Genomic DNA, 27697 nt, shown 5'->3' with positions numbered 1-27697 from the left:
TGCCACAAAAATGATGCTTGTGCAAACATTTGTGTTCTCGATATTTCTATACGGAGTCGAGTCGTGGACCCTGAAGGCAAGGGAACGGAAGGCAATTGATGCCTTTGAGATGTGGTGTTGGCGACGAATGCTTCGTATTTCTTGGACGGAGCACAGGACGAACCAGTCAATCATCCAGAGACTGAAAATAAAGGAACGGCTCTCGACAATATGTCTGAGAAGAATTCTGCAGTTTTTGGACATATTATCAGGCGCGGACCGGACAACCTGGAGAAACTGGTAGTTTTGGGTGGCCTCCAGGGAAGGTAAAGCAGAGGAAGAGCGTCTGCGCGCTGGAGCGACCAAGTGAAAGAGCTGACTGGGGGCACCATCCATTCTGCCCTGAGAGAAGCGGAAGATCGAGAAGGATGGAAAGTCTTGGTCGCTCAAAGAATGGCGAAATTCAAATGTGGTCACGATCCTCAGCCATAAATGCACGACCAAGAAGAAGAATACAAGATATATTTCTCTACAACAGAAAGCAATATACACCTACCTACATTATAATATTATTATCTCGATGATACACACCGCTAAAAGTGCCTTATTAAAATTTGCAGTTATATACGTTTTTTAATAACTTAATAGTTGTTACTTTTTACCGATAATACGGTATTTCAAACTTGATTTTTACCGAATAACCGATATTATCTTTTTTCAGCACCTTTGCAAGACCTAAGCAGGATGTTGTAAAATGTACATAATTTAACAGTTAATAACTAGATATATGTTTTTAAATGTCATTGCAACAAAATAGCTCACAATGCTTTTTTTTAATTGTATTTAATATGAAAAATAATAATGTTTAGTTAGTACCTATAGTGATTCCCAATCAATGTTCCGCGTACATGGATGACATACAAAGAAATTTATTATAATTACTTATATATTATTGTTAGATTATGACCTGCGCGGTTTTTTTAAAAATACATAAGGTATACGCTTCATATTATATCGTTCGTCATGAGTCATGACACTTGTAACATGAGCGACCCTGTAAATTGTTGTTAAGTTGGCCCTGCGGATAAAAAAAGTTTTGCATCACTGCTCTGAACACATATCCTTGCTTTGAGCTGCTGACTTCAAGAATGCATTTATTTATTTAAGAAAACAAAATACTGTGGACATAACAAATCTAATTTCATGACGTTTACAACATGAAATTTACATTATAACACACATTACCCTCACAAGAGAGAAGAAAATATTTAAAAAATATATGATATACAATTTTATTCAGTAAAATAAAATTTCGAAAACAAAATACACAGCACGTCACCGAAAATGTATATGTCTTTGGGCAGCGCATTGACTAGTCTCGCACTCCTCGCTAATGGTGCCTGATAATACCTGGCACGAAGAAACGGTTCCGACTCGAATAGATTATGGCTGCGACCACGTAGGTAATTGACAGACGCATGTATATTCAAATTCTTTGGGACACCAGAATTGGAAACCATCCCTCGCGATAACAGGTAAAAATGTCTCAAGAGCAGAAGTGACCTACGAGATTCAAGAGAGTGAAAAGTAAGCATGCCTTGTTGAAAGGCAGTCGGAAAATAATCATTTGGCGAATTATTGAAAGGAAAATAGTTAGGTATATGTCTTAAAATAAAGATATCGAAGAAATTTCTTCTGAACGCGCTCTAAAATAAGCTTGTAGGAAACCTCAAAGGACACCAGATAATCGACCCATATTCAAAAATAATGCGCACTAACGAGAAGTAGTGTAGAATTGATATCTACCCTCCGGTAGGAGAGGAAACAAAGAAAGAAAGAAAATAAAAATATATAATATAAAAACTATTGATTTTAATGATTCGGATAATATTACGATAAAGGGGTAGGTTCAAAAAGTTCGAGAGGCTTGACAGGGGATCACATAAGCAGCATACATAAAAAGTGAAATTACCATCGTAAGCCTTTCGAAGAGAGCCCCTCATCAATCACTATAGCGATGACGTCACGGATGACAAAGATATTTGGGACCAGAAGGCGGGCACGAGATAAAACATTGGACATGATCGCATACTTTTTAAAGAGGCTGACGGGAAAATAAATACGTCGTCGACGACAACAAACTACTTTGTGACTAGGGAATCCAGTCCCGGGATCCCGGACAATTTTCGATACCTATAAATCCCGGGATTAGTAAACAAAATCACGAAACCTTCGGGTTTGATTTTTTTATAAATCGCAATCAATTAGTATGTGTATAAAATTATGTTAGTGAAGTGTATGTACCTGCACATGTCACAGGGGGAATCGCCGGATACGGATAATAAACAACCATATTTTTAGTTGTCATACGCAATCGTAAGAACATCAGAAAAATAATAAATTCGTTCATTTAACCATCTAGACGCCACTGACTTTCTGGCACGCGAACGGCGTCTAACCGCCAGTGCCACGGGCGTGCAGGCAGGCACTTGTTTCTACGTCGAATTTTATGAATGTTATCTTTTCTTAAATAAATAATTTTACTAAATAGTTTTACTTTCACATTATTATCTATATTACAATATTATTGACTCCATTACACCCATGTATTTTCAAGATTGAACGTACACAATATTAACATTAAATGTCTTAAATATTATAAATTACAATAGAAATTTCCGACGGATTTTATCAATTCTATTTCTAAATAAGAAAAAAATAATATTAACTATCGAAAAAATCGCCAATCCCGGGATCGTCAAATTGTATTCCTGAAATCCCGGGATCAAAATTTTGGGTCAGGATTGGATTCCCTATTTGTGACAGTGGTGAATAAAACACATCGGCTTATAAACAGCATTTAGCTAGACCAAAATAGTATGCATATCTAATACTAATAATCAAAATGTCATTCATAAGCAAAACAAAAATCATTGATAAGCACAAAATATAGTATTATTATTGTCTGATCAATGATTAAGTTAAAACTCAAAATTACTGGACTAATATTCATGACAACATACACGCAGACCCAGCAAACCAACCAGCTCCACACCACACTCGGTCTTAATCAAGCGTATCCTAAGTAAGAACCTAATCAGCGCAGTGTTTTAAAAAAATAGGAGTAAATAAGTAAAAAATTTACAGTAATAGATTTTTGGGTTTCCACCGCGTGTTACAGAGGCCATTATCAAGAGTGTTGTACTGTAGTGCATGTGTAATGCAAACGTCGCTCAAAGATACTACCGCAGTTCCAGCACTGTCAGCGAAATCCAATATTCGATCCGGTATTTCTGGTCGTAACGATTGACACATTAGTCTGAGCAACGTTTGCTCTTAGCTAATAGGATTCCTCCTTTCAGAAGGGATTTTGAGGATACATCTATCGGCATAATTATGTGGAAGGCCTTCACTCTCCGTGATATTAAATTGTAATACATACGTCACATAGAAAAGAATTGTGAACGAAATGAAAAGAACTCCACGTACCTGCGTTGATGATATTATTTTGATATTGGCCATACATAGACGCAATTGTGTATGATTAAAAATTGTAAGGACACATTGCCTGGGCTACGAGTATAAATAAGCGTTGTACTAAATCCATTGCCCACTTAAGAAGAAAGCCAATACATTACACGACTGGTCCTACTTTTTGCCCCTCCCGTTGTCTATGGATGACTTGTCATTGCCTGTCGTTGTTTATAGAGTGCTCATACTGACGCGTCTGTCGTGATCACGTGTTGGAGTATTCTTCCTTCCTTTTCAGGGCTTATTTACACAAGAAGCGTGATAAGTATAATAAGAGAATGTGAGGATCAGTTTTTCAAACGTATGACTCACTTGATTTCAGTTTCATTCATTACAAGCCATTATATTTTCAGAAAACATATTCCTGCACTATTCATAATATATGGATACACTGCTAATAAAAATGCTATCACAAATCGATATTTCCAGCTGCCTTGACACGGAATGGTTTGATTTGGATAGATGAGTTAAATGATAAATAATACACTAGCATTAATAAATACACTTTCTACAAATGTAATACATAGATCAATGCTACATATTTTTTTGGAAATCGATATTATCACCGGTTTTTGTGTGAAGGACTAGTCTGACTTTGACAGCTGATGAATAACAGGAATGTATATTATTTATAAATAACACTGTTAATATATTTGATTTGAGAATTTTTTCATAATTCAATTTGAAAAGAGAAAGGGCGGATCAATATGTCAAGCAATCTGGGATCTGATTTTGACAGCTGAAAAGTGGACCACTCGTTGCTTGTGCAAAAAGTTATGCTCAGGCTTTATTAATCTAAAGATGGCGGTGATTAAATCACAACCAGAGTTCAAAGTGCAGAGTTTTCATACATTGTGTACCTCTGAGTGTTTGGAATACGAGACTTGTACAACAAAATAAACATTCGATATAAACCAGTGGCGAAGACTATGGGCCGTATGTATGAGATTCCCAAATTCTTTATAAGCTATTTAACCGATTTTCCATCGAATAGCTTATAACACTGTTTGTGACGTAAGCGATCTGACGTCACGCGCCATTAAAAATGGCTGCCTCAGCTGTCACTTTCAAATGTCATTCTAATTTTGCATTCATTGCAACAAACGTTTGGTTGAGGCCCTTGTTCGTTTTGTAGATTCTGTAAAACATTTGCGAACTTTAAAAACAGTTCCTAGCCGTGCTGTTTACAAAATACGTATAATTTTGATCCCTAGTCTATAATCTAGATAATAGGTAACTGATTAAATGCCTTGTACCTATTTCGCTTGCAATATTTCTCATGGAGACATAAGATGGACTTACGTAAGATTACGATAAAATGTCTCCGCTAAACCACCGCAAAAATATGTACCTACTGCTGTATCTGGCATTAAAATATACAATTGGAAGCATTCTGCGTTCTTCAAAATATTATGGTACCTACCTACCTAGTTAATTATTGTAAGATAACTGTAATAAACAAGGCACAACTCTCAAATACACTGGAAACATCAATAGTGTCATACGGTGATTGGTATAAATGATAATATTATACAGAGATCATTACATATTATTGTCTAAATCATTTGCATTTTCTGTCATTTATTCTTATTCTGTTTTGACATATCATAATAATTGAAGTGAAGTTAGTCATAATAATATTCAATATTGCCACCAAATGTATTCAGTGTTGCCACCAAATGGAAAAGTTTACTGGCAATACAACGTTTCGTACAGTAGAATAATTATAAAATACATGTGATAAAATAGCTGATAAATTATTTAAAGTTCATAATAATTATTCATGTATAATTATTAAAGTTATATGGTACAAAGTTCATAATAATTATTCATGTATAATTATTAAATTTATATGGTACAGTTCGCACACTTTCAGACACATTTACAATTTCAAAATTTTGAATTATTTATCGGGGAATGAAATTTTATAATACGAACACCATGACACATGAGATGTCACATTCGTGACGTCACTTAACAGCTAATTACGTTTGTACTCATGCATACAAACGTGCAGTATATAGCCTATAAGGTTTTTGGGAATCTCATGCATACGACCCTATGTATTGTAAAACCCACATTTTTAAGAAATATAAATTCAAATAACCTAAAGACATTCCAAATAAATAAAAATACAAACAAAGATATATTAACTCTCTAAGGAGCAGAACCACCGTTGCCAACTTAGTGTTTTCTTGCCAGATCTAGCATTTTTAAATAGTCAAAATACGCTTCTGGAAAATGGCGTTAAATTTAGCGTATGACTTCTTTATTAGTTAGCTAAATAATTACATATTTATTTTAAACTGTATGTTCGCGAAATAAATGATAATTATAATCAACTCATCATTCTGCCAACTGTGCACATAGCCAGCATAAAAAGTAGTATTTTTTTTTTTAATATTATTCATAGTAAGATGTAAATACTTACATATATGTAATATATTGTATAATATACTGTATCTACACATGTAAGTAATCGAAATAACGACGAAATGTCAAATGTTATCGAAAAGACGAGCTTTCGGTAAAGCGTAAAGATAACAACACACACAAATAAATTTCTGGCGGACGTTATAACACATAACTGATAAAATGATAATAACATACATAATTGTATGTTTCGAGAAGAAACTGAACGAAAAATAATTATTTGAGTAATAATAGACTGGCGAGAACTTTAACTTAAGATAATTAATATCTCGCAATACACCGGCAATACTTACATTGTGACACAAATTATGGTCAACTGTCTCCATTGCAAACGAGCATTTTTTATGAAAAATATAATATGGGATCTTTTGGCCCTCTCTAGCTGATATTGGAACATAAATATATGAATGAAAATATCAATATCCATGTTTCTTATTGAACACCTACCAGTAGGTATTTGTTAAAAATACATTGCGGGCCAAAAAGAGATTCTCATCAATGGCACTCAGCTCGGACAGGTGAAAAACTACGTCTATCTGCGACAACAAGTGTCTATAGATGGATGTATATTTGATGAAATTGTTCGTAGAGTAAAGCTAGGCTGGAGTGCTTTTGGCCGCCTGAATAATGTCTTCAAAAGTGACCTCCCACTGTGCCTAAAGCGTAAACTGGTCAAGCAGTGTGTGCTTCCCGTAATTACATAATATGCGTGTGAAACATGGACCATTAATAAAAGAGAGATCCAGAAACTTAGAGTAGCATAACGTGGTATGGAGAGGTGCATGCTGGGAATAACGCGAAAGGACAAAAAAAGGAATGAGTGGATAAGGGAACATACAAGGGTTTGCGATGTAATAGAGTTTGCTAAAAACCTCAAATGGAAATGGGCTGAACACATAGCTCGAAGAAAGGACAATCGTTGGACAAATTTAGTCATCTAGTGGTATCCAAGAGGTACAAAACGTCCGCAAGGTAAACCTAGAGGCCGCTGGGTCGATGAAATGATAAAGTTCTGCGGAAGTACGTGGTAACGCAAAGCACAGGACCAAGAGACGTGGAATCAGCTTGGAGAGGAGTTCATCCAGCAGTGGATAGATTCAGGCTGCTGATGATGATGACAATAAAAAACATACATTTATACATCAATTAATATAGCAATAAAAATCTCTTTAAAGCATTGATATCTTATTGCAAAAGTATGTTAGTAGGTACCTACATATTATTCTGTTGACCTTTAAAAATATGTATCTATAGATAATAATATTATAGAACTGCTGATTTTTACAAAAACGTTGAATTAGATTTCGTGATCGGATTAAATATTTCTGAAAGTATATGGGAGTCTGTATGTTTTTTTTTGTTGCTAAAATATCTCAAGATCCAGTGGCAATTGGTACCTTTGTTTAATTATATCCCCAAGAAGCCTCGGTCTCTGGTAGGGATTGCAATACCAAATGAAAATGTCAATACCGGTTTTTCGGTTTTTCTTCATGAATACCGGTATTTCTTAAACATTAAGAAAACAGAAGTAGTTGCTTATCAATAAATATAGCTATTAAAATCTTTTTACCTACATTTATTATGTTGACATTTAAAAATATGTATTTATCATAATTGTATAACTAGTGATTTTTTACAAATAATTTGAATATATTGATAATTTTACCTAAAGCCCTCAAAAGTTCATTAAGTGCAAATAAGTTCGGCTGCAGGAAAAGCTTCTTAAATTCAACGCTTGTACAGTCATCAATAATTATAGAATAATTGAACATTTTTGTCACGGATGTTTTCTATTTCGAAATAGTATTATGATAATTCATCGCGACAATTACTTATATATGAAAATATATTTGATGAAATTTGTTTTATTATTTGTTCACCTCTGTTGGATTCGCTCAATATATTTGCATTTCAGCAGCACATAACTTTTAATTCATTTTCAAAAACGTAAACGAGTGTGCTTTCATTTTTAAGACATTTGAGGACATTGCCAAACAACGTGATTAATGTCTTGCAATCTCACTTCCGCGCTTTATTCCGCAATATTTTCGTGAATTGAACATGAATATTTACCAAATACATCACACATGAAAACAGTTAACAATAATAATTAATCACCTGTGCACATTTCTACATAATATGCATAATAAGTATTGGTACATTAGGCAACTTCCTTTTCCCTCCACCACCCGCCACGTCTCCTCACCCGTTATGCAGGCGTATACCGTGGCGTAACGAACGTTAGACGCTCTTCAAAGCTGTGCCGAAAGTTTCCAAGGAGCAACTTCCTATGACCTTGGTTGGCGTGCACTAGAGTGTGCGTAATTCCTACTTCGATATAATGTATTACGGTCGATTGTCGATGAGAAAAGATCTTCTCACTCGCCGTAAAATGGCGTAAATTTTTACAAATTTACTTAGGACAGTTATTAGATTAGGTAACTACACCGCTTGTGGGATTCCGCCTTTAGACATAGTTACACAAGGAATGTGTTTTTAACCGTAGTCGAGACTTCAATTCTAATGGAGACAATCGTCATCTCAAACGAAGAAGAAGCCTTGGATGACATTATCGACTGCTAATAATTTTAATGTAGTTTTCACTTCCTAAATTGGACACTAATAAATAATGTTTTGTCGTTCTGTAACATAAAATTAAATTTTGGTGGATAATTTAATTTCCGTCAACCGACGGCGGCGAAAACACCAAATTACGTAAAAAATAGCCGGAAGGGTTGCAACAAGGCGATTTATTTTTCCGGCCGGCGCACAGCCTGAAAACACTCCCATAATGGAAAAATATTATGTTCGATAATTCACAATAATTATTGTTAGTCACTATAGATTTTTTAGAACAATAATTCTGCCATTGTAGTAACTATTAGAGTATCAAGATCGATGATTTGAGTTACCGCCCGCCATGTATATGCAGCCGCGATTTGTGCACGGCCGCCTTCCATTACGCTATAAACGTGTCAGAATGAAAGGATTGTAGTGCCACACTTCCTTGTACCGAAACGAAGCTGCACGGGACTGATGTAGCACACATGCACCCTGGTTCTTAAAGAGTTTAGAAAATAAAAAAAGAATATTGACTTGCTCTGCCGTCATTTATCTTGAGTGAAATGAGGTGTCCTCTTGTAGTACCCGTGTACTGAAACAGAGGAGTCAGGAGTTGAAAGTGATGAGTCTAAGGAGGAATCAGTATTATTCCGTCCTCCATATGATGCAGAAAACTTTTCAAATGCCTCGGTAGTTGGCATTGGTCGATATCAAGTCGGCGTGGCCAATTGAACCCGTGTGTGGACGGACTCTGACAAACAGCTCCACTCGGTCGTCCCAGAGGACGTGTTTAGCGTCTTGATGGTCGTGTCCAGGGTTTTTCCTGTAAATAATTGCCCTAAACGGGAGACTACATTATATGTATAGTGTTAATGCTCAGTAACAGCACCATTAGCTTTCAGATACGATAAAAAATATTATTATTAAAGATGTGTATTTTATTCAACTTTTATTTGAACTATTCATCTTTTCTATTTTACTATAAGCTCTGCCAAATGTAAATACGTTTGTTTTAATATTAATACTATCGACCAAAGGTACTTGATGGAATTTGAATTTAAATTCTAATGGATTTAAGTTGTGTACTATTCCATTTAAGTTAAGGTACTTAAATGGAATAGTACAAAACTTAAATCCATTAGAACGTATGTTTTAGTTGAATAATGACAATGGAGGAATGTGGTAGGTAGATAAATGCCTGTTTTGATATTGGATGGTAGACCACAGACCACTTGAAGTCAGTTAGACATGCCTTGTATATTAATCGATTCAACTCTTAATCGTACACCTCATTATATGCTCATATTGTTGGTGCTATTACATCAAATATTTTGTTCCACAGGATAACAACGAAACGCAGGTTGTAGAAATCAATTATCATTTTCGAACGAGTAGGACAAAATATTCATCAGAATCAACACCTGGCTTTACTACAAACAATGCATATTATAATATATTATCTTGCAGTGTCTCTCGTAGCAGTAAAACAAAGGTATAAAGTTTATTAGCACGGACGGACAGATAATTCGCGACAACGTTAAAAACAATTAGCACTGCTGCAACACTGCGCTGCATCGGCCAACTAGAGCGGTTGCATAATGCAATATGTAGGTACATACATGTAATGCAATTAAGACAGACAGAGAAACGGTTGAAGCGTGTCGGCGAATTACAAACATTCGTCGGCATCCGATCAGCAGAAGCCGAAAGGCTAAATATGATTTTAATTAAGGACCAGATGCAGAGATGTCGCAATTAAATTAGCATAATTAAGGGCAAGATTTTAAGTCATTATAATAATCTAAAAATATTGTCGTATTTGGTTTATTAATACGCAAGAACAGTGAACCTGAATTAAGATTAAAATTAAAAAGAAAACGAAATAGTTATTTCGTTTACTTAATTAACTTAAACAAGTAGTTACTTGACTATATTATAATTGTTTAAATCATATATTATATCTACAATAGGTACACTTGATTATTTCAACGGTTGCCACTTACGTTTCTCTATTTTGCTACTATTAAGTTACTAAGCCTTTACGTAAAGCCGGTAAAGCGATAGTTAAAACCACTCTTGCAAATAGATACCCAACTATGAGTAAGCATCTGGCCCTGGGTACCAAGCTTTTTGTAATCTATTACTATTTTTTATAGTCAAAGCTTCACAGGCAATGTGACACGTAAGCATGCTACAATAATATATTGTTTTATACGAGTAGCTTTTTCAAGCATCGACATACACATAAAATATCTCTTTGACAATCGTAAGTAGGTATCTCACTAAAACAATTAATTACTTTCAGTATAGTCCACTTACAGAATCAGAACTGTTATAAAATATCATTAGATATAAGACACGAATCAATAAGTAAATTTATGCCAGACCGAATTCCCACAGTATCATGTTATATTCTAAAATATTAAAGCAAGGGATGTTTTTATATAAATAAATAAGGGCTACCTTTTAGGTTAAGTGCTGATTAGATTAGATTTATTGTGTAATTTTAAGAACTAGGTTTTAATAATATAAATTGTGATGTTCACATCATGAGTTCGATAGTTTATGATGTTTTCGTAGAACATCTGCTATATCCCATATATACAGATCATTATATCTCTAAATATTTTCACGGTGATCCTAGCCCGTGAGAGGATTCCATTTATTTGATAATACATGCCTGTGCAGCATGGCCCCCACAAGGGGGGGCTGACAGGGCTTTAGCCTGGGGGCCCTTACTCTGGAGGGGCCCGGCGTGGCGGGTTGACCAGATTAACATTCTAAGCTATATGATTGCGCGAAGTAAATTTTGATTATTGTGTGTCATAACTCATAGGTATCCCTAATTTGATCTAAAATACAATTTGAAAAACGTTAATGTAGTACGTGACACTACCTTTAACCATAGCGATAGGTAGGGGGCCCGCCAAGATCCTAGCCTGAGAGCCCGCTTCAGGATGTGGGGGCCATGCTGTGCAGTGTTCAACGTTTATATTAAGCATATAGTTATTTTATTAATACTATCGACCGAAGGTACTTGATGGAATTTAAATTTAAATTCTAATGGATTTAAGTTTTGTACTATTCCATTTGAATAGTGGAATAATTCAAAACTTAAATCCATTAGAATATAGTTATATGTTATTTTTACTCTTGTTTTAGACGCCATACTCATAATTGTCAATTGAATGAATCCAATAAAGTACTTTTAAATATAAAAAAACCAGTAATTACTAATTCTTGGATAACTATAGCGGCCTGGTTAAACCGTGCTAGAACTGAACCTAAAGAATAAGAGGCCTCGCCTCGATATAAGATTTTATCTAAGATTTTTCCAAATGTTTCTGGGGGTTTTCGGGTTATGTACTCACCAGTCATGTCTGCAAATAAACTTCAGTGAATAAAACATAATCATAATAAAGACAACAGGCGTTTCCAAAGTAAGCACAATTTAGGTTCTAGCTGTGGATATTAATGCTAAGGTTACGTCACCGTTTTAACGCGAGAGACGGGGGATTGTCAACACCTGCTGAATAATCGCCTGCCCCTCAAACATTTAACTTGGAAAATCGTCAAACAAAGTGAGGCTGGCGTAGCAGTAGTATTAAATTATTAAATTCAAAAAAGGATCAGAAAGCTCTTAAAATAATAATTTAGGTGCTACGGATTCAACATACAAGTTAACCGGCGACCAAGTTGAGTAAATCGACTCAAAGTTAAATTTCGTACGTAAACTACACAACTATTTTCAGTGTTCTGTATGTGAGGTCACGTTCTCAGATGGTTTTACAACGTTTTTATTAGCTCGTTTGTCCGGTGGTTGTTTGTCCAGTACAAATCTTGCAATCGATTTTTAACTAACTTCCCGACTATCTAGACATTTGAGACTTTTAGAATATATCAGAAGACGATGCCAATGCATTCTTTTAATACTTTTAGCCATCTTTAAGCACAATTGAATTCATTTTCAGTTAATTCTGTTTTGTATGGAAAGTTATTTCATAAAAATCCATAAATGGTAAAAGACTATTATTGGTTGCTAAGGGGGCGGTCCTAGCAACTAAATTATTAATATATACGTGCATTACTATGGAAAGCAAAATGAAATGTCAAAATGACATTCAGTTTTCTATATTTGTTTGTTTGTTTTTTATTTACTTCATATCAAGTACAAGTTTGAGTATATTGAGCATAAATAATTCAACAGAAAATTTAAAAACGTTGTATATAAAAAGTTCTATTTATCTTGTAATTATTTATAACTAATTCATGAAAAAATATCGATATTTTGTAATGTTTATTATTTTTTTTAGACAAAATATTCAGAATATATGCAGTAATTGCTATGAAAAATAATAACGACATTGTATAACGATAACCAATGCTACGGATAAAATGCTCAGGTACATCTCTTCATACAAAGCGTTACATAATATAATTTGAAATCTGCTTCACACATCAGGTATGTATGTGATGATGCGAACACTGCTCTTAACTATTTTTTTTAATAATATTATCGACTGTAGAAAGGAAAAGCGGCTTAACCCTCAGTATTTTCCAAATAGGTTGTATTGCATAATAACGTTGTACAAGACTAACTAAATACACGTTGTATCCAAAGGATGTAAGCTGGCAATGCTGACTTATTATCTAAAATTATGGAATTCTTAAAAAAAACGTAAAATGTGTTATTTTCAGTTTTCACTTCTATATTATTTAATGTAAATAACAAATAATTACAAGATAAAAAGAACTTTTTATATACAACATTTTAAAAATTTTCTGTTGAATCATATCAACTTGACTTGCTAGCTTAAACGATCAAAAAAAATTGTACTTAATAGAAATAATGCTGATATGTCATTTTGATTTCCATAGTAACACACGTATATATTAATAATGTAGTAGCTAGGACCATCCGCTTAGCAACAAATAATGGTGTCGAAATAACTTTTCATACAAAACAGAATTAATTGAAAATGAATTCAATTCTACTTAAAGATGGCTAAAAGTATTTAAAAAGGCATTGGCATCGTGTTCTGATATATTCTCGAATACGAGTTAAGAAAAACGTTGTAAAATAATCGTGATTATTGGAAGACTACGATATGTTTACTATGACAACTGTCAACACTCGACTGTTTTAGTCGTTCGTTGATCGTCCGTTGGCCAGTAGCAGAGCATAGACAAATCGGACAACTTATTGTCCTCGGACTTATGACTCGTCAGTGGATCGCCTGCATTATATATTGAAATCGGAGTCAGGCTATTGCGTTTAAATTTGGAACGTCGTTCCAGACTCCTGATTCTTTAAAAATCAAAACATCTTTGAATCCACCGATAAAACAAAATATTTTGCTGACTCACCTGGTTGGCTTTGTTGATCTGCTTCTTAAGACCGGCGAACGCCATGGTGACTAGTGGCTGATGGTAGCTATCCTGCTCCTCCGCCCGCCTACCTCCTTAACAACACCTCACTGATTCACGTCACCGAGGGCAAGGACCCTGAAATAAAAACAAACATAACAATCAATAAATCAAATATAATACAGTTGAACTTGGTTATTACGATCACGGAGATAGCGAGATCTTGGGTATACCGAGCAAAACTGTTAATGTGTCGATCGTTAAAAACAACATTTTCGACCCTAAGCAATAAAATCCGACCGGGAGTTAACTAGACCGATGTCGCCGTGATCGGATGTCTAAGTACCTAATCGATGTTTTCGCCGACAACATTGAAAAAGTATCCACGCATATGGTTGGTACAATAAACAACTTCTTTTGTAGTTTATGAATGCCATGCTTGTTTCGGGGATTGTTACGATGGTTTTCAGATTTTTTATGTTCTACGCTTAAATAGAACGTGGCGCGAAAAATGTTACATAACGATAGGCATAAAGCCCACCAAAAAAGCGTTCGGTGCGCTCACTACTGAGTAGACCCCCTCCCACCCGCGCATTACCCTTCACCTATGTAATAAGGGGCTCAAGGAGCACAAAATAATTATTATTATCAGCGTCTCTCATAACAAAGCAATAAAAATATTACATTATTTCTCGGGGCTTGTAATTACGCAATAACTAAACAATGAGTTCTCTGTTATTAAATAATGGCTTCTCGCCGACGACGACGGCTTCTATCGACGACGCTTCGAGGAGCGTGATTTTGCTTGTCGTGTTCAATGAATGGACTACGTTGTATTTTCGTTTATTCGTATCGCTGAGAAGCCAAAAACGGTGACTCGTGGGGCAGGCGGGCACAAAGCGTCGTCAAATCCAGTGTGCGCTGGCGTATTTGATTACGTTGTATTTTCGATGATTCACATAGAAAATGCGCGAGCGCCCCGTAAGCCTGCTTTAGTGGACTTTATGCCTAACAAGTAATGTTTATAACGAGCAATTTCAGTCAGTCCCATCTTCCTCGTAATAACCAAGTTCGACTGTATTTTAATTATAGTCGGCTGCTTTGCCGGTGTGCTGCACTAAACTTACGATATTAAAAAGATTAATAATTGTATTCGCTGTAACCGATACTCAAGTATGTATTCCGGAAATTAAAAAAAACCGCTTCTGTGCTAATTCCGTTGTTAAAAAATATGTCCCCGAGGAAGAAGTGAGAAGACAAATCAACATTCACACATCATCAGCGGGGTACTATACAATGAAGACATTAGGTACTAAATAAATTATAACTACGCGTAGTGAGATATCTTCAATCAAGCGAACTTTTCAAAATACAATTAATCAGGGGTAATCAACCTGGTCCTACCGCCCACTAGTGGGCGTTCCAGCTTTCATGGTGGGCGGTAGGGGTTTTAAAAACATTTTCATTATGTTTTCAAAAAATTCCCGGTGACAATTTAAATTTTAGAAAATATACTATTTGTATCGCCGTCGCATAAGTTTAGTTCATGTTACGTAAGTGAAACTAAATGGCGCTATAGTGCGACCGCTTCGGTGGTTCGGTGGCTGTCAAAGGCTACATCTTTCGCTCGTTTTGTAGCATTATATGATAGTGTCATACAATTTTTGGAAAGTAATAATGAGACTGTGGCAACAGTTAAAACCAATAAAGAATGATGCATTTTATTTGGCAGATATTTTCAAGAGATTTAATGATGTCAATTTGCAGCTTCATGGAGCTAATATAACTCTTATAGGTTGCCAAAGTATTGTGTCATTATTTATTGACAAACTTGAACTACTTCGTTATAATCTATTGAAGAGAGAATTTTTCAACACTTTCCTGAATTGTCATCTACAAAAGATGACGTGGCTCCAGAGGATATTGACAGATTCAGTAGCCACCTCAACGAACTTAAATTGGACATGGAAAAACGATTTGAAGATATTTTGAAGGTGACTGGATGAAAAATCCTTTAACGCAAATATTGAAGAGGGTGATACAACTTGCCAAAAAGAACTGTTAGAAATTATATAGGATGAAGAAAGTAAACATAAATTAGACAGTGATGGATATGAAAACCTATAGCAAAATAATAAAAAATGCCTCTCTTATATCCAAATATGTGGAAAAGGATATTCAGTTTATTGATACCTTTCCCTACCTCATGTCTTGTGGAATCAGACTTTAGTGCTGTTAATCATAGTATTATGACCAAAGGAAGAAACCGCCTGAATATTTCCGAAACCTTCGTTTGTTCCTCACAAAAATTGAGCCAGCCTTATAAATTTTATTAAGTAAAGTTACTTTCCTACTTCATAAATCACCATAACTGTAGAACCGGTGGGCGGTTAGAAAATTTTACTACTAACAGAGATACGTAAGTGGGCGGTGGGTATAAAAAGGTTGAATCATTTTTAGTCACGTTAAACCTTTTTTTATTCTAATATCAAAAACTTTATACGAATTCTCGCGAAACCCCGATTAGGAATCACACGTCGATACCACAGTCATCATCGAATACACACACTTCTGTAACCTCGCCACAATAGTAATTTAAAAAACAAACAAGCAAGCAAATGTGTGATGTTTTATTTGTCATATCGTAGGGGCCGCTCACTACCCCCTGTGCGGCTCCAGATTAAAATAACTCCACACTGGAGGCGCTAAGCCGCGTCAACTTAGTTCTAATAAAAAACTAACACATAGCTGCACAGTGAAATGATAAGAACTAGCGCAGTCGTCGTATACGCATGGCCCGCGAGCCGCATGCGCTTCATAAACGGTTGACCATACTGACACAGCACGCGGCCGGTATGTTGAATTATTATTTCAATAAGCCGGAGTCGACTGCTGAATGAAGGCCTCCATTCTCTCGGTCCTTAGTTCTTTGCTGCCACGTACGTAGGTACATCCACCGAACTTTATGAGTTCGTCTATACAGCAGGTTTTAATGCGTCCATGTGGGCGTTTAGTGCCCCTTGGGTACCACTGTATGACGCCATTTGTCCAGCGGTTATCCACTCGCCGAGCGACATTTCCTGCCCATAGCCATTTCATCTGCTTATGCGTCAATTACATTGAGCTACTTTACGAGCTGCTTGTTGGCGAATTTACAATCTGCCTGCAAAGTCGCTCAGTGTCATCATTGAACAAACTAACATGCAGATTGTAAACAATCTACCGAGAAAAGTTCAAAGCCGATCAACTTTACACGCTACACGCCAACGTGTGGGCATACTGCGTCTGCGCAGTAGCAACCTCCCGGTAAAAAAACGAACTACGTTCTGTCAAAATAGTCGCTGGCTTGTGGCTTCTCAGCGAATGGAAAGTTTTATGTGTCATCATCACAATCGCAGTAGCTGAATCGCCCGCTATTAAATTCGCCAAAAAACAGCTCGTAAAGTAGCTCAATGTAATTGACGCATTAGCGACCACTATCACATCGCGTACTCTTGTCAATCTTGTAATCAATCACATAAATAATATACACATTAAAGGTTTGCCTTCGTGCATTTAAAAGTAAACACGTGTTTCCAAATTTCTTCACTTGAGGATTGCACCATCTTCCAGCCTGCCCATAAACTGACGCACTTCTCGTTATTTTTGTATTCATTTTTTATTATATTAAAACAGTTATCTCCAAGGCATGAACAAAAACAAACCGTAAGTGCGAGTGAGAAAGCATTCGGCACGTTTATATCTCCGCAATATGCGTTAGAGTAAGATAGAATTTCTACAGCTGAATTAAATATTTTTTATACACGTCGCCGGAAAATATTGATTTGGATGATTAGTCATTTAAAAAATACGTGTTACTGAAATGTATTGTTTTTGTATTAAATATAAAGTTAGTGGTAACTATTTTTAGTTTATTTAGTAGAAAATATGGTTAACTATGCTGTGTTTAAATTTGGTAGCCGTACTGAGAAGCAACATGATAACGCCAAGAATGCTCCTACTGTTTCATTGTGTTGTTCTATTTCTCAAGTACCGACCTAACTTCATTAAATATGTATCTGAATACATAAAATAAATATCTAGCTTATTTTCAGCACATTTAAAGCTGTTGAAGGCATCAAAAAAACGCTAATAAAAACGCCATAAGCTAGATGCACATCGAAAAATGCTAGATCTGGCAACAAAAAGTTGGCAACGCTGGTTAAGAGTAAAGTTGTTAAAATATTTATTATAATTATCATAACATCTTGTATAATCGACCGTGATCGAAATTGAAGTGTACTTATGTCTTTTCTCTTTCACTATTAATCTCGTTTTCTCTTCTCTATTCTCTCTTACACCGACATGTATAAAATTTAATAAAACATATCAACATATTTTTTCTATTTTAACAATTGTGGTTAATGCGATACTTTAATGAAACGGCAAATAATTTTCAAATATAGGCACAACGAAATTTTGGACTCGCTGGCACTCAGAGAGCGAATGTCGAGGTGTGAATACGTCAATTTGTTTCGTGATGGCGACGGGGGTATTAATTCTTAAATCGTGTAAAGATGACTAAAAACGTTACCCATTTACTTTAAAAAGAAAACATGTCAATGAATATAATATTATTATTGTTACTAATAGAACAATAAACAGAACATTAAATGGACGCATGTTGGATTTATATAACAAATTATATTTCGTTCGGCATGCGTCAATGCGCAATCCGCGCATCGCCTAGCCACGATCTTTTTAGACCATGCCTCAACTGAGGTATAGTCTTAAGGTTTTGTAGGGTTTAATTGGATTCTAAAAACCAACCAACACCACCTACAATAATTTTTATTCTTCTTTTTTATTTGATTTATTTGATCTCTACAGCCTACCTCTACCCTAAGTGTACGTTCTGAATGGCAGCGTTGAGCGTTGAGCGCAACTCAAACGTATAACCCGTGTATGAAAATGTTCGTAGACAATGTCTTTTTTTGGTTATACATCTATACGGTTATACGTTTGAGTTGCGCACAACGCTCAACGCTGCGCCGAACGCTGGCACTGAGGCCTTACGCTTAGCCACAGATATAATGTAGCAGACAAAAGCATGGATCTGAACGATCATCCTAAAGCGGCACGATAAAAAATATATCACAGTACAGACGAATATTTTAAAAATACATACGAAAAAATAATACAGAAGGAAATTTAAATAGTACGCTGAAGGATTGTAGGTAGTGATTACTGCCGAACTTGATATTCCCCCAAACATCACGTAAGGTGATGTAAGCTATGCACAGATATAAAATATTATATAAGCAAGTAGGTACACGCGTCGTGAAAGCTCGCATCCCCGAAAAGAAACAAATAATAAAAGCCTCCGTCGGGCGGAAGGTCGTCCAAGGACGAATATTGCGGGAAAACAAAAACGACGGTTGAACAAAGCACCTTTCAACCCTTGCGCAGCTATTTTTTTCGAATAATACAAAGATATTTGCGGCTAAGATAGTTTTTACGAACCGACTTCTATACATTGTACAGCCTGGTGGATGTTCATATCCGAATTAATTGTGGTGGTGCACGGGATTGAAATATCTGTCAGTAATTTCGAAATATTTGCCTTTTTATCACAGTATTAAATCGTGTCCGGGAAATTGTACGAATGCAGTTCGCCGTATCACACTTCACCGTGAAATATTGTATCGGAAATAATTATATGGCCGTATATTAAAGACCGTCCAACCTCTTCGGGTCTTCTTCAGGAGTGTGTGTGTCCTTAAAGATGCACTGATACCTGTTTTAAAATACGCACTATAGTTGCATGATCAATTCTACTCAGTTAATACAGCAGTGAAAATTTGTCTTGAATTTTACTATTACACCAGTAACACCTGGATATGTTCAAAGTTAGCCTCTTTGCTTCGCCATATTGTAAATGTACGTAAAAATAATAACAATCGGAAACCAAAACATTAACATATTTAAAAACCGGTTAACTGAGGAGTCAAAGATTAAAGGGGTATAACATGAGTTAGTTTAATTGCAGTTTTCACCATATACCTACTATGTGTACGCATGAAAAAGGATTTAACTGTATTACTGCTTTATATGAAAATGTAAAAGCATTTAATTCATACATAACCTTGGATTCGTGTCCGGAAACTTGTACGTATGCAGTTGGCCGTATCACACTTAATCGTGAAATGTTGTATCGGGAATATATGACCGTATATTAAATACCGTCCAACCTCTTTGGGTCGTATAGTACTGTATTCAATTTCATGTCTAAATAAAACACGATTCTTGACGGTTTACACTTTACAGGAAGCCAGCAGAAAACAAATTTTGAAAATAGCCGATATACTGGATTATTTGTTAGGTTAGGTTAGGTTTTCATTCTTGAATTTATGAATTTTGCCAAAATCACCTATGAAACTTAAATTAATGTTCATATTGAATCTAATAAAATTGTAGACCGTATAGTATAAATAAAGTCATCTCTTTCCTTTAAGAACGCTCACGGCAAACTGTGCCACGGTGAAATGTTTTACATATAATTTACATGTAACCGTATTAACTATTTCGAAGGTAGCTAAGCACGTCTATTTTTTTTGTTCCGTTATAACTCAAAAACAATTGGACAAATGTTCATAAAATATGCAGCTTATAGATTCATTGTTGCTACCAATTGAGTTTCATTTCAGGGTTTCAAAGGGTTCCAAACAAGTCAGACTATATTTAGGCCGTCACACTGAATTGCGAATTATGGTAAACTGGTCGATTTTGAAGACTAAGTATACTTACCATCAGTATAAAAAATACTTGGTATAGAAACTTGTTCCAAAATACTTACTAGTATTTGGAATACTATATACGCCAAACGCGTGCGTATGCGACAAAAGTTTCATACTCAACTGAAACCAAAACCAACTCCATATTAGTATTTGAAATACGTATCGTCTCAGGGAACTCAGACAGTGTATCGGCTTCAATAGAATCGCAAAAAATACGCTGAGCTCCGCTTGTCGAAAAGTCTCATTTATTATAAAATTTTAAAAACATTTTAAATTTATGAGTTGTTTTTCTGTTACAATATTCTTGTTAACAAAAATGAATAACGGTGATTTTTTTTAATTTTAAACATGTTTTGAGCGGTCGTCTAACAAGCGTAAGCCTGTGCGTCATCTCACCACTGCGCTGCGATACAAAATTTATGACATATTATTCAAACATTCGAACGCAATAGACTAATAGATTTAAATATGCCTATATTCAAGTGCTATTTCGTTCGCGCGCATTTAATGTCAACAGTGTTGAAAGTCTACCAACTAGCGAGTGCACAGAACAGCGACTCGCGATGATAACATCACAAGTTTATTGGAATAAGTTTATTGGGCCACACATACTGAGTATGGGTAGTTTCATCCGAGACTTGAGTACACAAACTGATGACAGTATTTCCAACTCACCTCTAGTGGTTACGCATATTTCGTTCAAAGTATTGCCATTTATTTCAATATGCATCAATCATAATTTACTACAAAACAGTTTACCACAATGCATTCGAAATATCTGCAATAACCAGCACCACCATCGAAGTTTACAGTTTTGTGTCACGCTTTAAATACAGTGAGCCTTGGTTCCAAAGTTAAAATAAAACCGACTACGCTTATGCAAGAAATCGGGTAGATTTTACGTATATAAATTAATTGTAATATAATAACAAGAATGAGGATAAAAGACTATAATATTATATTCCTGCTAAACTACAATAATATAATACACACGTTGTTTACAAATCACTTTGAAAGCACTTCCTTCCATTTTCCAGTGTTAAATCATGAATATTTCAATACAATACCTGATTTTCTTTTTGTGTCGCTTTTCCACAATGTGTAGGTAAATAAATACACACATAATGCTTAATTTTAACCATTTGCATTAAGGTACAAATACAAACACTACGTATGCGAAGAAAATCAATCAGAATTACCACTGACAAGGATAGAATATATTAATGTAAATATAAAGCAGTCTGCATAAGTAACCAATGACTGCGTGCAATATTAAAGCAGTAGGTATAATTATATCAGTGGCAAAGACTCGTCAATTAACATTTATTAACATCGAAACATAGTTTTTATTTACGACCATTTAATATTGCAACCAAATGCCACGATCCGGTTGATTAACAATTTATTAAACATTTCTGTTTTAAGGCTATACTTCAGTTGAGGCATGGTCTAAAAAGATCGTGACTAGGCGATGCACGGATTGTGCAAATGACGCGAGCCGAACGAAATATAATTTGTCATAAAAATTTAACATGCGTCCATTTAATGTTATGTTTTCGTTATATTAGTAATAACAAATAATAATAGTTTACACCCACGGTGGCCGCGCGGCTTAAGCGTTGGACTATAATGCCGCGGGTACGGATGCACTGATAGAATTGACTATATTATTGAACTGACTGGCGATGTACTGAGATGTTTATATAACCGAGAGACTGGACTCGAGTGGAATGACGGTTGACTGTGTCGAGTGACCGTACTCGAGATGAGTAGTGAGCCGAGTGATGGACACGAGGTGAGTGACGAGTTATGGATCGCCCTTGCTATGTATACAAATGCAGTCCATATATTCCAATTCCAGACAATGTCGCAATCAAACAAATAATAATAGACACTGTTGATCTAGGTTAGGATTGAGGAAATGCTGACAATCGCTTCCGTCACTTTGTTTTATTTTCACAACAAAACATACATATTAAAGTGCGTCAACCTTGTAATTCTGAGTGGTATGATTGCTACAACTTGTGTTTTCTTAATTGATGGCATTAACAGAACTTTACGAACACTAAAAATCAAAATTAAAATGCCACCGATGCTTGTAAAATATTATATCGTATTGACAAATGTAGACATTATATACTATGCGAGACTAATGTTAAAGCGGGGGAGCATTTATATTCCAGCTAGTATAAATATTCCATCATAATAATACCAAAACATTAGGTACTGTCGATTGTATCAAATTATTGGGCTGTAATTGACATTCATTTTTGTATGAAAAACCGCGACAGCATCTAGCGTACAGCTATCAAAGCTGTACGATTCTACAGCTTACATGTAGGGAACGAAATAAAATATATTTTTTAATTACTTAGGACCATCTGTGAGGCATTTGACAAACAGAAACGTATAATATTCGATATTATAAGTAGCATGGCAGCAATGAAAATAGTTTGGGGTCGCTAACACTATTGACTGTACAGGTTCGAAGATCGCATGATACTGATACCTTCCAGAGATAACGCCTGAAAGAGAACGACAAAAGAGATCGGGAATACTGATACGCTTTGTGCTCGGAAAGATATTTGCTATCATATTCCCTCTGGAGCAGTGATACACAATCATTCTATCAATATTACCATTGCCGACTCAAGTAGAAAGCCGATACATTCACAACGACTGGTCCTACTTTTTCCGTTGTTGTCTATGGATGACTTGTCATTGTTCTATAGAGTGCTCATACTGACGCGTCTGTCGTGTTCAAACAGGAAATGGTTTGATTTGAATAGGTAAGTTACATGATAAATAATACACTAGCATTAACACACCTACAATTGTAATGCATAGATCAATGTTACATATTTTTTGGAAATCGATATTAGGTACCACCGGTTTATGTGTGGAAGGACTAGTCTGACTTTGACAGCTGATGACCAGCATGAATGTATATTATTTATAAATAACACTGATAGTTAATATATTTGATTTGAGAATTTTTTATAATTCAATTTGAAACGAGAAAGAGCGAATCAATATGTTAAACAATCTGGGATCTAATTATAACAGTTGAACAGCAGACCACTCGTTGCTTGTGCAAAAAGATATGCTCATTCTTTATTAATCTAAAGATGGCGCTGGTATTACTTATGTGTTCTAATTGTTCGAGATTAGGTATTTTTTTAGCGAAAAAAGTGTCACGGATATAATATTCTCTCGCAAATGTAAACACATTATTAGAAGAATGGACATTGAGATAATACCATAATCACCATAAAAATCATGGGAAATATAAAACTCAAAATGTTACGAATCAAATTGCAATCTCCGATTTTAAAACTCGAAATGTTATGAATATGTAGCGGTCTACAACCTCGGGCCAAGTCAGCGTAATCACGACAACGCAAGAATCAGCGATTCATTCAACTATCGCACAATCGCCGCATCTACGATCAGCACATTCTACAGGTGTGACACACTTCGACGAGCTACAGGATTTGTCATCAAAACACCTCTAAATTGCAACGATGCGGCTGTTTCCCTCAATTTACCGAATATTCATTTATATAAATATCGAGTCATGGTTGATGGGTTATCCCAGTCCGTTCAGTAATCTCAATCCTTTCAATATAGTCGGTCTTATCAGTATACCAGTACCCTGGCCTATATCACAACTTTGCCCTTGTCATTATTACATTGTTTTTATTTATTTGTCAGAAAATAAACTCTCTCCTCGATTCATTCGAGCAACTCCAATCAGACTTTCATCTCTACATCTTCACCCCTAAAAATATAGCGTCGTGGGTCCCAGGTTCGATTCCTGGGTCTGGCAAGTACACATACCTATTGTTTTTCAATTTGTGTATGAGTCAGAGTATGGACCTAATAGGTTGATCAAGTGGCTGACATCCATTTCTCATAAAAACTAAATCTGTCAATACAAACCTCCACTCTGTGGAGTCCCACATGATCTTATTAGATCGGACATGGTCAAAGAAGAAGATGCAGAAGAAGAAGATATGGTATATTTATCGAATAAAATTAAAGGTTTTAAAAAATGACTACAACCACGGACAGACAGTACCAAAATATAGCTGTATTTTCAATTTTAAACCACGACGTTTACAATATTACCCTTAGGGACTGCAATACCGAATGAAAATGTCAATACCGGTTTTTCGGTATTTATTATTGAATACCGGTATTCATTAAAACATTAAAAAATAGTACTTATCAGTAAATATAGATAATCAAATCTCTTTAAAGCATTATTTTATGCCAAAAACCCATCTACTTACATTAAATGTCGACATTTAAAAAATTATAAGTTGATGATCATATATAATATTATAGAACTGGTGTTTTTACAAATAATTTCAATATACCTATTGATAATTTTAACTAAAGTTTTCAATTCAAATGCGAATAACTTCGGATACAGGAAAAGCTTCTTAAATTCAACGCGTGTACAGTTATCAATAATAATTAGGTAAGTATAGCATAATTGAACAATAAATTGTCACGAATGTTTTCTATGTTACTATCATGATAATTTTATTCATCGCGACAATTATGTAAATATATTTGATGGATTTTGTTTCATTATTATTTCACCTCTGTTGGATTAGCATCACATAACGTATAATTCAATTTCAAAAACGTAAACAAGCGTGCTTTCGTAATACCGAAAATTCCGGTATTTCGGATTTTTAAAACCGGTATTTCGGTATTGATAAATACTGGAATACCGGTTTTAAAATACCGGTATTGCAATCCCTAATTACCCTGTTAATAATATATTAGCACATGATTTACCAGCTAGTAGTATATGCATGGAGTTTTTAGTTTAGTCGATGGACCGCAATATATGGCATGGAGGGTTGCCAGTTTTACACCACTGCTTAAGAGTAGTGGTGGAGTTTAATGGTTAACTATTCTGATATGCAGTAGGTTGATACATATTTTTTTGGAATCATTATTATCTCTTCAGTGACAAAGCCTTCAATGGTGACAGAAAAGCTCGAAATTGAAGTCACGCTCCAAAATAATATTTTCTAATTGTTATGATCCTAATGTCTTTCAAATTGTGTATATGTTACGCCGAATGTGCGAAATTGACTATTACATGAAATGGGCTAAATTTTGCCTAAATCATGAAAAATGCAAGCCCGTTGCCTTATTCATGAATTAGACAAAATATCTGGTGAGTGCATGAATTCGGCAGTAATTTTTCTGCCTTGTTCATGCATCATGCATCAACTAAACTAAATGTGTGAAATGTTCGTGGATTGGTCAAAATGTACGTATATTATCTATGGTCAAAATAGGTGGTCGCGCTCCGGTGGTATTTTTTGCAACTAATCAAACTAACCAAATGTGTCAAATGTCATTGATTATAATATAAAAGTATACCAATCAACTCAATAACTACAATGACGTTCATATCCATTTACTATGCGCAAAAAAACTAGAACTATAATATGATAACGGATGAATTCTATTAAAAGGTATTTTCGCGATTTGATTCGTGCTTGGGTATCGATCGTGCAATGGTCGATTGTATGTTTTTGATAGTTTGTTGACACTTGTTAGCTAACCTCAAAATGGACATTCAGTTGAATAATTCAGAATTTCAAAACATAACCTAACCTAACCTAACCTAACCTAACCTAACCTAACCCAACCTAACCTAATAATATTATATTATGTCCAATTCTAACTAATAAAACCATCCGTATTAAATTTACTTTTTCTACTGTCATGTTGACAGTTTAAGAATTCCATGCCCTGGTGAATTCATGTACTCGGCAGAAAATTTACCTAATTCATGAATAAGGCAACAGGCTTGACTATTACATGAATTAGCCAAAATTTTGCCCATTTCATGTAATAGTCAATTTCGCACATTTGGCGTAACATATACATATAAGAGGCGAAGGGTGGAGGTAGGCTGTTAAGATCCGACATAAATAGTGGATGCTAAGTTTTGTCAATCAAACGTACATGTTTTCATTGAACTAAGACTACAATGTGCAGATGGTGTTTGTTAGATTTTAAATCACAATTAAACCCGTATAATATAACCCGTAAAATAGTCAAAAAATATTCGTTTATCTATAAAAAATCTAAAAATATCCCATTTAAACATACATAATTTGAGATATTTATAATATTTTGTGTCGATTATGGTTTGGTCTAGACAGGGCTAACTAACACCATCTGTAATATATATTCTTAATTCAATGAAAACAAATAAGTGTGACTGAAAACGTGTGCATTTTTTTATTGGATCGCCCACGCCCCACAGTATACCTAAATTATTATGGTTTGGCTTAGACAGGGTTTAATTGAATTTTAAAAAACAAACCAACACCGTCTGCAAATTGTATTCTTAGTTCAATGAAAACAAATAAGTATGACTGACAAAGTTAAGTGTTCACTATTTATATCGAATCTAAGCAGCCTACTTCCACCCTTCGCTACCGATACATATTCAAACGTCGATTCACGATAGCCGATCGATAACGTGACGGTTTAGAAGTCGCGTGTTTGAATACTAGTTAAGGCACATTAAAATATTAATTTACTAATAAATTGCTCAAGTGGCACGCGAGATTTTTTTACATGGCACGCTTAGGAGAAAAAAAATACCTAGGTATAATAATAGTAAATGACAGATCGCTTTGTATAAAAAATAGCAGTCAAATGTAAATATATAATTACATAGGTCGGTCTTTAGACTTTATGCGTCGCATATAATATTATCGCACTAACCTCATCAGGCGGCGGGGAATGCCGTGCCGTGAATCTCTAATTACAATGATTGAGACCACTGTAGCGAGAAAACGCCTCATCTGATCCGAGAGATTCTGGTGTCAATTTATGCGTAAAGAACCAAACTAATTAATACATTAAAAAAAGGTTCATTTCTACCCACAAAAAATGACTGCACCAAATAAGAAACAAAAACTTGGTGAAGCTAGTAGTAGGTAATTCTGGCCGACAGTTTCAAAATTGGTGGACCGAAATGTATGATAAAGCTATATGTGAAC

The 27697-nt window shown here is 35.2% G+C and overlaps 1 protein-coding gene across 7 annotated transcripts in view; it reads right to left on the bottom strand.

Annotated features, from left to right (window-relative positions):
• The window catches only part of EndoA (SH3 domain containing GRB2 like, endophilin-A), a 234634-nt gene that overhangs the window by 79440 nt on the left and 127497 nt on the right, over positions 1–27697 (bottom strand). For all 7 annotated transcript variants that reach the window (XM_085946078.1, XM_085946074.1, XM_085946077.1 and 4 more), the window contains exon 3: positions 13873–14010. In XM_085946078.1, the coding sequence (XP_085802204.1) occupies positions 13873–13917 (45 nt within the window). In that variant the 5' untranslated portion in view covers positions 13918–14010. The remainder of the gene's footprint in view (positions 1–13872; positions 14011–27697) is intronic.

The sequence above is a fragment of the Rhyacophila brunnea genome, unplaced genomic scaffold (genome assembly GCF_057557595.1).
Source record: "Rhyacophila brunnea isolate RB1 unplaced genomic scaffold, BYU_Rbru_1.0 scaffold_19, whole genome shotgun sequence".
Classification (NCBI taxonomy): Eukaryota; Metazoa; Arthropoda; class Insecta; order Trichoptera; family Rhyacophilidae; genus Rhyacophila; species Rhyacophila brunnea.
The sequence above is the reverse complement of the archived record's forward strand: the minus strand, read 5'-3'. Positions and strand labels throughout refer to the sequence as shown.